The sequence below is a fragment of the Sprattus sprattus genome, assembly GCF_963457725.1.
Source record: "Sprattus sprattus genome assembly, chromosome: 4".
NCBI classification, from domain to species: Eukaryota; Metazoa; Chordata; class Actinopteri; order Clupeiformes; family Clupeidae; genus Sprattus; species Sprattus sprattus.
This window is the reverse complement of record NC_137923.1, coordinates 47,772,753-47,785,314: the sequence shown is the minus strand read 5'-3', so window position 1 is coordinate 47,785,314 and position 12,562 is coordinate 47,772,753. Positions and strand designations below refer to the sequence as shown.

The window sequence follows — 12,562 nt, the reverse complement described above, 5'->3', positions numbered from 1 at the left end:
GAAAGAGACAGAGAGAGAGAGGGGTTACAGAGAGAAACATCAAAAAGCCTGAAGGGTTGAACCTGTAGGTCTCTTTCTTTCCTCACATGAAACGATAAGAACATTTTACTTTGTATTTACTTTTGCCATGATAAAATAACATGCTAATTTCGCATTTGCCTGTGGTCAGACCACCACATCTACGGTGTATTGTATGAAAAAATACATCTATTATAATAAAACAGAAAAGAAAATCATTCAGACGTAAAAAAAAAGGATCAAATAAACAGCACAAACCTTCTTTGTTCAACACAACATGCCAGCTCACACACACACACAGAAACACAGACACACACACAGACACACACACAGACACACAGACACACACTCAGAAACACAGACACACACACAGACACACAGACACACAGTCACACACACACACACACACACACACACACACACACACACACACCATGTCACCTCCTCATTGACCTACTGCAGCTGAATACTGACCCATCCTTTGTCTGGTTCACCACCCCTGCCAGCAGAGTGGTGGCCTCGTTGGACAGGCGGATGTCTGTGTGTGCGTGGAGGAAGCGTGACACAAAGTCCTCGGGGGACATGAAATAGTCATCATTCTTCTTAATGCTGGCGTACTGCAAAAAGATTGGTTTGATGACAACATACAGTGTCAAGAGGGAGCGTTTTAGCTATTCATTGTTAGAGTGTATTGCACATGCATAGTGCAAACATATGTGTACATACATAGCTACAATGTGACATAAATGTAATGTAACAATATAAGAAGAACATTTAGAAGAGTTGTCTGATGTCAGTTTCGCACTGGTGAAGTACATTCTACCAGCAGAGCTGAGAGGTACCAGCAGAGCTGAGAGGTACCTGTTGACCAATCATTTTGCTGTGGATGATGTTAACTGGAAGAATTGCTTCAAGATTCAGTCATGTGATCACTGCAGGCAGGTCTCTTCTGCCAAATGGACAATGTTGCATGGAACTGGGATCATGACAGACTCACCTGAAGGAAAATGGCCTTGAGCTCAGCAGGATCAGCCCTTCGTGGCAAAAGTACCTGTCAAAACAATAATAAAAGAGATCAAACGAAATGTGTGCCCAAAAAAAAACAATTTTTAAGACTAATTCTGGCGCACTACTTGGTCCAAGTGCCTGCACTGGATGTTGGCAGCATTCCCAACCTAAACCTTGTGTTTTACTGTTAATATCAACAAATGGTTGTTTTGGCTGTAGATTCGCGTTATGCACAGTGATCATTTGGAGATGTCTTCGAAGTTCTCTGGCGTGATGCGTCTTGACAGTGGCAGACAGCAATTTGGCATTAGTAACTTAACAGTTGTTTCTGATTATACTTAACGTGTGCGGTCTCACAGCATCCAGGAAGACACTATCGCGCTTAACTTTGGCTGGAATCAAAATTCTGACGGGCTGTCATTCTACCTCGCGTGAGTGTTGGCTGGATGCGCGAGAGCGTTTTTTTTTTTTTTTTTTCGAAACCGCTTGGAAAGGTGCATTAGTTCTATACAAAGTCAACTAACGATCCAGTTTAGAATGCAACCAGAACGAACCGGCTGACAGAATATATTGAGTTCTGCAGGGCACTTGTTGAGAGTGATTTATTGCAACTAGGAACGGTGGGCTTACTGCATGGGGCAGGCTTTGAGTGAGTGGTTCTCTTGTTTTATCACATGTGGCAAGTTATACACACAGAATGCCCCAATGTCATTGAGAGGCTAATGTTAACCTCGAACATTATCTTAGCAGGCTAACTAGCCATTCATCCCTGCAACTTGAATGTTGATGAAGGTTAGCAAGTAATCTTGTCGGTTGTTTAAGGTCAACTGTTTTCAGTGTGTGTGGAGGTGCATGCATGTTACATATGCTGTCAAACGATGAACTGACCTCATTGAAAAGTGATGTCTTTTCTGCACGAAAAGGGGGCTTACCTTTGCTGTCATCCTTAGCTATTACAATTCGTTCCCCGGGATAACTTCCTTGTACGCTTGTGACGTTTCCATGGAGATCACGTGCGGGAGCTCAGTCAGTGCAGAGAAAAGTAAATGGAAAGCGGCTCAAGGGTCCACGTGGTCCTGTAACTACAAAACGGTTTTGACAGGTGAAGTCTCAGACGATTAGTTTCAGCAAGTTAGGGTTACTGTTTATGCTGCATATGCTATGTATTTTGAATCATATACTATTTGCATTTATTTGACACTAGACTGATACTGTAGCCTTGGCTGCATCACAGGTAGGCTACCTTACTGAATCAATAAAGATGCCTACTTATGCCTATGAGACTAAGTGTTACAATAAGAGTGGCTAGGCCTGCGGTCTTAAAGCCCTGAAATAAAACTACTTTTTTTTTCTTCTGTAAGTAATGGGCAACAATCCTCTCACACATCATTTCATTAATTTACTAAATTCATTTTTGGAAAAAATGTGTAAAAGTAAAGACTTGTGAACTCTAAAGGCAGTATAATGTTGCACAGTCTGTCCTTTGATGTCACAGTTTGGTATAAAAAAATGTTTATTTTCATCATTGTCGCTTTTAGAATTCCATGACTACAAAAGCAAAGGTTAACATTACCTACGGCATAAAAAAAAAACAATTTAAAAAGGGAGCAAAAGGGCTCTAATGGTAGATGGTCTTCAAAGAAGATGCATTTGGCGCTCAAAATAATTCATAGCTTTTTCCCCAGCGGCTCTAAGGATTCCTGGGGAACCACAGTGTTTTTCACAGCATGCTTTCTGCTCCTCTAAAAATGGGCTCCACCGGGGTGAAAGCGCTTCCCCAAAATATTTATGGCACCAGGAAGATGGTTTGTTGGGAGGAATTGCTCTGAGTAATGTTTTATGTAATAAAAGAATTTAAAGCCAAAGCTCAGAGTCCCAAATTATGTTGAATGAGCACAGATCATTTTCAACACTGGATCTGGCAATTGAAGTACTGTTCCTAGGCTATTTAATGGAAATCATTTACCTATGGCATTTACACAGAATGTACCATTCTTGACATTACTTGCATGCATGATAAGTAAATATCTAAACATCACTGAATTAGGGATAAATATCTAGGCTAAATATTAACCGAATTATGAAAGTCAATCATTTCATGTGGGAAAACAGCCCAATCTCAGAGGACAATTTACTATAGTCCATCTTCAAGGAGCGCCTTGGTAGTTTTCCTTGGGACCTCTGACATGATCTGCCCTCACGTATCCTGCCTGTGGCCTGCAAGCGGATTGTTAATAGAGAGAGGGGAGAGCGGACGACAAACTGTCTGAGACTAAAGCCTCTATTTCAAGTCGTCTAAACTGTCTGTTTTAAAAATAGCACCACTTATAAACAAAAGATTGAGAGGCCAGTTTGTAAGTCTTGCTGCCGACCACGGGTCCCTCTATTAGTGGTCATTGAGAAGGAACCCTGAAGGTCGCCGGGGTTAAATACTTACTATTTTTAGCAACAGAGTCGTCGCAATGGGGCATCTGAGCGGCACGTCTTTATTTGAAACGCTGACAGGTTAATTGTCCTTTTTGTCAATTTGCCGTGTGGTCCCACTTTTATAGCTTCAGGCTGTCAGTCAGGGCTGTTGTTTGCTCTTTCGCACATTCTTTGTGGACCTACCAAGTTCGGCAGGTTTTGTGATTTATGTTCTGTGGCGTTTCCGTCCTTCGTTCTTTCTTTCCCAAACTGTCTTCTTCATGCCATTAAAAATATGCTTTTCAGAGATATTGGATAGACACTTTCTGATTCAAGCTGAGGGACTCAATTTGGTGTCACTCTCTACCAGGTTAAGCTTAGTTTAATATTCTCTATCATCATCCTTGTAGATCTAATTCTATACATTCTCGATGCAGTATTAAGCGAGCAATGGTATAATTATTTCAAAACATAATCCAGTTTTGCACCTCTACTGTTATACCTCTTCACATCCTATAGTAAATAATAACCTTTGTTTTTTATAAAACAAACTGGGGGTATGTTGGATGGAGTTATTTCCAATAACAGTCAGCAAAATGTATACAATTATCCATTCAAATATAGGCTAGGTGTAAGAATAACACAATAACTTCTACCGTTTTTTCTCCCTTCAAACCGAGACGTCCTCCAGAAAAATACATGAAACAGTCTTTTACAGTACATAGGGCACGGGTGTCAACAACATTTACATACTAGTCCTTGCCTGACTGTTTTGTAGTTTACATTAAAGTTAATTAGTGTTTGATTTACACCCAATTGATTTACTAAGCTGGTCAAAGCCACTCTACTTCTATTCTCTGACCAAGTGTATAAACAGCTCTGACACTAGAGCAGGAGCTGAAAATGAACCAGTGCTGACGGATGCAGCTCTTCTCATCCAGGTCGATCCTGGCCCTCGAAGGGAATAATGTAGTTATTTTTGAACTGACAGGGAATGTAAGGATTGTGGGGAATGAAGCCAGAATCACAATAATTTAGTCCTCATTTCATGGATGCTTTTGAGTTTATATTTTCCTTCACCGTCCACTCTCAGTGCCCACTCACACACACACACACACACACACACACACACACACACACACACACACTCACACACACACACACACCTTAAACAAGCTATACTTACCATACTCATGCACAGACACACCCCACACACAGACCACCACCCAACCACACTCATTCAATCCTATCCTCAGAAACTCCTGGAGGAGGCTGGCTTCTGAATGAATCTGTTCAACATCTTTCAGTTCAGATGAGGAGCTACACTGAACATGCTCCGGGGGCATCTGGGATGGCCCGAAACTAGGCCCTCTGGAGGGATGGGGCGGATGCGTCCGGGGCACTTTGACAAGGTCCAGGCAAGGGGGCTTTAGCAGGAGGCAGGAGGAGAAAGAAGAAAAAAAATGACGAAAGGAAAAAAAAATAAGAAGAAACAAGAGCCCACACTCAAACAACCTGCAACCTGAGAGGACATGGGGACCCCTCCCCAAAAAAAACCTGGTTAAATGGACACAGATGAGCCCCAACCACCCTGCCCAAGAACTCTGGTGTGTGTCAGAGAAATGGAAAGATGAAGGGAGGGAGGGAGGGAGAGAGAGTGGAAGTGCAATCTGCTGTTCTTTCTCTCTCTCTCGCTCTCTGACTTGCCTGAGCGGGTGTCTTTCAGGGCTTCTGCGCTTTCTCATAATTGCCGATCGTGGAGCCCAGCAAGCAGCGAGGCTGGAAATTATCGGTGGACGTTTGTCTTTGAACAGCACTAAAGCACATCAGCAAATCTTTTAGTCTTTTCCTTTTCCTCCTCCTGAGGACTTGCCACCTAGCTGAAGTGGGGTGATGGGGGATGTATGGCATGCTGATATGCTGATTGGTATGAGTCCATGTGAAGACTCAAAAACGAAATGTGAGAATACAAAAGAAAATAGGCTAAACTCTAGAGACCTTACTAAATATACTTGCTGCTATGAGATAATCTGCATTGTGTGAGATTAAAGTGTTTGTATTAACAGTCTGGCTATATTACATACGTCTATATATATATTCCCTAAACACAAAAAAACATGATAATGTCTGAGGAGGTTACAGTTGATTTTGTAAATTCTTTAAGAAACCCTGCTGATTTCTTTTTACACATGTGGTGCAAGATCACTTTGAATACATTGACGGTCAGATATGTATTGCATAACTATGAGTGTACTGTACTCCATATGTTGCTGCTAGTGCTTTCACGTGAGAAAAGTCTTTAGTTCTCATGGTTACCGCACACACATGGCCGATAAAAACAGAAGTGCAAAACAAAAATCACCAAGGAAGTGTCAGGCTTTGTAGTCCCTTCAATCCACTGCAGGCAACGGCAAACAACCCCAGTCATTGTACTTTTGAAATCTAACGAAGTACAGAACCAGTGACTTAAACTGAGATAAAAGTGAAAAAAAATAGAAACAACAGGGACATTTCAGCCCTGCAATGGTTTCTTCCCCACATGCGCACGCACGCACACACGCACGCACGCACACACACACACACACACACACAAATGTAGAGCAGCTTTGTGGGTGTCTGTGGCCAGTCAGCTACCAATAAGCAATGACATGTTCCATGATTTTAAATGGCAATGATTTTCAGGCCACAAACCCCTTGGCTGTAGTCCTATTTTGAAAACATATTTAGGGAGAGATCTTTCTAACCGCCAACCTCTGACTTAAGCTGACGTGTATGTATAGTTAATTACTCAGAAGTTTTTAACTGCTTGTGGAAAGGTATGACGATATCACTCCCTTTTCTCTCTTGTTCTTCGGTTTGCTTCACATCTACAGCAATCAGTTGTGGAAAGTTGTTTGGTGGTCTAAGCAAAGCGGCATATGACGCCATTCTCTCCAGAAAGCATCAGTGCCTAGTATGAGACTAGTATTAGAGTTGATTCCATCTCTGTCCTCTGTCAGTCTGTGTAGGATGTGATGTCATGTCATGATTTATTTAACATTGCCTCCTTAATCATATTCTCACTTATTTTTAAACCAAGTCGAGTTTATCAGACTGAAGTATATGAAAAGCTCTGCTATTTTGCTATCCCAGACTAATATTCGGATCATAACTGTGCGCGAGAACAAAAGCTTGAAAACAGAGACACAGAGCTATTTCTTACCATGAAAACTACCTTAAGGGGTGCAAGAAAACCAGACGAGCAGAAAAACCCCACACACATTCCTCCTCTCTCAATCTAAGGACATGTGACAGAAGATAACCAATGATCCCAAGCTCTCTTTCTCTCCCCCCACCCAGGGCGGTGTTCCTCGGAAGAGAACCCCCTCAAGTAACCTGTGTCGCTCCCAATTTGACGGCCTCGGCTGATGCCATCCAGACGCCCCATCCTGAAACACACACCGAGTCTCTGTTTGCTTGGGTAGCATTTATGTATTTCTTCGCAGCCCCCTGGAAGCCAGGCGTGCGGCAGTATGAAATAAACGACAAATTTCCTATTTCGTTTTTGGCCGGCCTCGCCTGCTTTCACTCACCGCTGACAGAGTTTGCCACTCAGGAGACAAACAGTTAAAGTGAGGGCGACTGAACGTTTCAGTGTTCAGCAAGGGAACTTGTCAATCTCCTAAAGCACTTTCATTTTGCATAGCCTGTGTATAAATGGCAAAGAATATGGAAAGAGTTATTTCCACCGTATGGAGTTAAAAATGAGCATTATATGGCCAAAATTAAGACTAGGTTTGTGCTAAGGCTGTTACATTAAAATACACCTGTGGGTGTGTTGGTCTACGTGTGTGTGTGTGTGTGTGTGTGTGTGTGTGTGTGTGTGTGTGTGTGTGTGTGTGTGTGTGTGTGTGTGTGTGTGTGTGTGTGTGTGTGTGTGTGTGTGTGTGTGTGTGTGTGTGTGTGTTGGAGTTGGGTATGATGCCTGAGGGACTGATTTGGAAGGCCTCTGTGACTCGGAAAACCTGCGCTTTACTGTTTCAGAGGCCTGACTTCAATCCTGCCCTTGCCTTCACATTCACTGCTCTGCGTCTTCGGTTGTGCTAAAAAGGTACACATTAGTAAGTATGTGAATGTGTCTGTGCCTTTGAACATATCTAACAGGCATTGCTAATGCGTAATAGTCAGAATAAGTCTGAGTATGAGCAGTAATGTGGGAACTATTCCAAGGGTGTTGGTGGAGGGGTTGAAGAGTCATTACTCCTAAAGTAGGCAGAGAGATGCCAGTTTTAACTGGGAGTAGACACCATGTTGACATCCTCACTCAATCTGATCATGGAGGTGACATCCATAACACCAACAATTTCTACAAATTACAGTGCACCTTAAAAAAGTATGTAATTTATAGCACTTGTCTGTCTTAATGGGAAGCCTGAAGAATAGGATCTGCTTGCTTTATAAAACATTTGTGGAAAGATTGTTTTTCAAAGGGTTAATTAACTGGGGCTCCTAAGAGGAACATTTAGTTAATATCGTCAGCAAATTGTTCAGTGTTCAAGATCAGTGTTGAAATCAGGATGTCTTCCAAATTGAGCAGCAGAAGATACGCCACCTTAAAGGTCACCTCCGCCCCACCTTGCATTTGCCGTGTCGGTGGGAGAGCACGCATGAGCGAGACAATTAATTAATTACAATTATCAAGAGCACCTGATAATTCAGCGGCGATGATAACATTGAGAGTGGTTAATTGCCCAGCCAGGACCGTGATGTGCTTAAATTGTTTTGTTAATTTTTCTTTCCAGACTGTCCAAGGCTATTAAGTGCTATGGGACAACTTGTTTAAGGATGGACACACTTAAAACCATAGGAGGATAAAAAAAAAAATGCCAAATAGCCAAACTCTAATTGCAGGGTATCACTGTACATGATGACGGTGGATGGAAACACGGTAGGGAGTCTCTTGAGAGGACGTCACATAACTGCGAAAGGAAGGATTAAAAACAAGATTGTTATCTTTTAAAAACCCCACTCAGCCCTGTTGCACATTCTTGGGTTTAATGACTGCAATTCTACTGCAACACTGCTCCCCCTGCGCTGTGGCTCCTAATTAAACTCTTCAGCCCCTGTCTAAAGATTGCAGAAATATCCCCGCCAGCGACTTCCCCAAAGGCCTTTTCAGCATTTAAAAGATAATTTTTTTGTTTATGGTTTGATTGGTGATCCCAGGCACCCTTGTTGTGATCATGGTCTACTGCTAACCAGGTGAGTGGATTTCAGTGAGTGAAGCCATTTCTACAATCCATGGAATTGATGAAGACGTTTTCATTTGCATGAGATTTTTGCAATCATTTTCTACATTGCGCCTAATTCAGGGTTGGAGATACAGTGATGAGCTGATTTCACTTCACACAAATTCAAATGCGCATAATATTGAGGCCTTCGCTGCAATTTGCCTAATTTTGGGACTGTATGGCAGTCAATATCCAAATTGGTCTGCTGTGCCATTTTGAAGAAATGCCAAAAAAAAACATTAGCATCAAAAGGCTACACTATTTGCTATCAGTTTAAACAATGTCAGAGTAGGTCAATATCGTTTTGCCTTAGGTTTGTTGTCTGGCCAAGAGCTAACCAATGTTGACAGTGACAGCACATTTTCAGATTTCTATATTATGCCCCCTTTAAGGTCCAAACTGAAACTGTTATCCCTTGGTAGGACCATGTTTGTATTCCATCACATATCTGTGTTTTAATGACTATACACTTTTTTCCCCCCTTTTTGCAGTTCCTCTTACAAGGCAACATCTCAAAGGGACATTTTCTGTTTGCGAAACCCCTGCATGTAGTTATGAGTTTAAAGACTCCCTCTGCAGAGAAAAATGTCTTCGATGCCAAGGCGCAGAATGTCATAAACTGCAACCCTGCTAAAATAAACCCTTGCACTTTAATCTGACGTGACATTAAACCAGAGCCTGTGTTTTCACAGTGACTCAGCCACCACTGATGGTGCTAAAAAGAAACATACCCATCGCGCTCCCTCTGTATGAGAACATGTCACATCTCCTTAAACGGCAATCACGTATAACTGGTCCTGAAAACAAGGAGGGAATCACTCGGCTCCAGCCGTCTCCTGTCAGGCTAGCATTCCACAGTGCCAAGGTGAGTCAGTCTTTTCATTTGATATTTTACTATGTCCGTGGCAGGAGGTGAAGAGATGAGAAAAAGATGGCTGCAGTCTACCGAAAATGAAAGCACCAAACATCCCCACACAAGAGAAAATGGTTAAAATAGAGCCATGGTGGCATGATTGTCAGATTGATGCCGTGTTTCTTTACAAAATGTCTGGGCGTCTTGTTGCATCACTAAAACACTGTGAAAAACACAGGGCACATGCAAGCATTTTGGTCACTGTCTTTTTTCTGTTTTCTTTTTTTTTAAGAGGAAGAGTCATGTTTACAAGGTAATTTTTTCGACTGAGAGAAACCTTGTTTTTAAAGTAACTACACCACACCATTTCTTTGTCTCACTCCCCAAACTGATGCATGACGGTGAGGATCAGGAATGATCTTAACACACAATCACTGGCATCAGTGGCCTATTGCGGTCTCTTGGTGGGGGTATGCCACCCTCAGTCACCCCCCTCCCCCACACCCATGACTTTTACCTCCCTTGATAAACAGGCACACCATTGTCGCTTGGAGAGCTCTCGTTATTATTTTTTTTAAAGTAATTACACCTTATTATCTGTGTTTACTTTCGCAAGGGCGAGTGCAGGTGTGGGACAGAGGGAGACTGTGGGTGGCAATGATGGGCCTTGTCAGGGAGCAGTCGCCCCTGAGTGTCTTGGAACCCCCCCCCCCCACATGCTCTCTCCCTTCTCTGTCTTTTTTCTCTCCCTAAACTCGGGGTTTGGGCATTGTAGCTGCTCTGCTACCAATTTCATTGCCACAAAAGGAACGTGCAATTAGGCCTATTATTGCAGCAGCTGCTCGCTGCCTGCCCCACAGGCCCTGCCTGTTCTTGGCTCATGTTGGGGAGAAGACCCTGCTGTGAGGCTAAGCAACACCCCAGAGCCACCGCCAATCTTACCACCATCTTAGACACCAATGACTATGAATCAATCAGTCAATAAATCAATCAATCACGAGGTGATTGAAGAAGTCCAGACTGTCACAGTTACAGACTAGCGGGGGCTAGAATTGAATACGTTTTTTTGTTGTTGTTTATTTCCTGAGGACTGACTGCTTTATCTAAATGCCGAACATATATTTATTAATACATTTAAAAAAATCGTATTCTTTTCAGAGCTCTTAAAGTCAAATATGCCATGTGCTAAAATGAAGTGACCGCACTGATGCATTGATCAAATCAACTTGCCGCTGCAAAATGAAAAGAACGTCAATGAAAGGATCCATAAAAAAAAACAATCACAGGCACAAAAGAGATAATATGGCGTAAAAAAGCGCAGATGCATGTTCCCCTATTATCTCGGAGAAAGGCAAAAATGAATTTAGGTGGAACCACAAAGGCTCTGCTCAATTCAAACTCAAGAGGCCAATCTTCCACCTTTGGCACAAACAAAATGGCCCCCCTAGTCCTCTGTGGTTGGGCACGCTTAGTGATTATCACACCTCAACGACTTTCCAACAATTAAAATAATGACCCTGCACACGGGGCACTTACTTTGAAGGGCACGGGTAGATTTGCATGTGTGTCACCATCCCCAGTTGTCTGCACTCTAACCCCAATAGCCGTTGGCCTGCAGCTCAGTCCCCAGGGGTGACTCAGAACCTAATTTTATAAAAGAACTTGAGACCCTAAAATAATATTTGGATATTCCGTGTTCTCAATCGGACAGCCAGTGATTACGCTCTCTGTTTTTTGATATAAAAGTATACATTTTTTAACCTCATTGAAAGAAATAAAATCTACCATTGTGCCAGTGATACTCACATAACCCTTGGGGGTTTGCAATGTATTCCACCTTGACAACCAAGCAGGTGACATAAGGGAGGGAGATTGCTAATGACCGAGTAACTAAGGACTCATCAACTGTGTTTACAGGGCTGGGAAAACGTGACAGGGTACCAAGCAGAGATGCTTAGTGCCAAAATCTGCCTTCAGGTCTCTTCTTCTGGGAGGAAGTAGTGTTCACTCTCTGCTTCGTGTCTTGCCATTATCATATGCAGAAAAAAAAAAAAGAAATTCATACCCAAGAGGGTATAGAACAAACAAACGAACGAACGAAGGGGGGAAAAAACTCCCATCTTCCTCAGACACTGGACTGCGTTTTCCACTTGGAATTTCAATAGGGGAAGCACTGGGCAGCCACAAAGGCAGATAATAAAACCTGGAGGAAGAGAGGAGGCGGGCGCGGGCGCTGGAGGAAGCTCTCCTGCGGCAGCCACCAGCCTTACTGGCATCGATTTCAACTCATTAGGAGCCCAGGCACCAAGAAGCTGAGAAATCATTTCTGCTGAGAAGGTGGGTGGGTGATGTGCACATCTGTGTGTTTGTGGAATGGCATGGGGGGGGGGTGGATGGGCTGCGGGAACACGGCTGGGAAAATTGGCCTTTGATTCGGCGAGTAGGAGCCAGCCTCCTGCTGCGCAGAGCGGAAGAGCAGGGCCTGGTCAGAGGTGGGCAGGCCCAGGCAGAGGCAGTGGCGAGGAGCCATGCTGGGACCACCTCCCTGCCTCTGACAAACACGGCACTGGATAATCTCCCCTTCAGAGACTAGGCACAGCCGCATGGGCCGAGGGGAAGTGCAAGTGCACAACGGCTGGCTCTGCTCCTTGGAGTGCATTGCTCCCTGGGGGATGGGTGTGTGTGTGTGTGTGTGTGTGTGTGTGTGTGTGTGTGTGTTTGTCTTTCTCTCCCCCACACACACTTACATTACCAATATTTGGGATTTTCTTCCGCTCCCCCCCTCTACAAATATGGCATTTAGAACATAATACAGAAATTGCCATTGCTTGATAAATATGACTAAGCCTTTGCTGAAGACAATTAATGTGTTTAGTTAAGGCCTGTAATTGCCACACAATTAAATCTGTTTTAAAGTTTTAAATTTAGGGGAAGGAATACTGAACACTGCAATAATACATGCAGTATACAGCCATGATTCTAAAACAAATTAATTCAAAACACTGGA

General features: G+C 43.1%; 1 protein-coding gene across 1 annotated transcript in view; it reads right to left on the bottom strand.

The window, feature by feature from the left end:
• The window catches only part of slc25a13 (solute carrier family 25 member 13), a gene marked incomplete at both ends in the record, with an annotated part of 42,334 nt that extends 40,364 nt beyond the window's left edge, over positions 1-1,970 (bottom strand). Inside the window, 3 exons of the mRNA XM_080837121.1 lie at positions 493-635; positions 1,016-1,069; positions 1,959-1,970. Coding sequence (XP_080693247.1) covers positions 493-635; positions 1,016-1,069; positions 1,959-1,970 — 209 coding nt within the window. The remainder of the gene's footprint in view (positions 1-492; positions 636-1,015; positions 1,070-1,958) is intronic.
• Between the last annotated feature and the right edge of the window lie 10,592 nt (positions 1,971-12,562).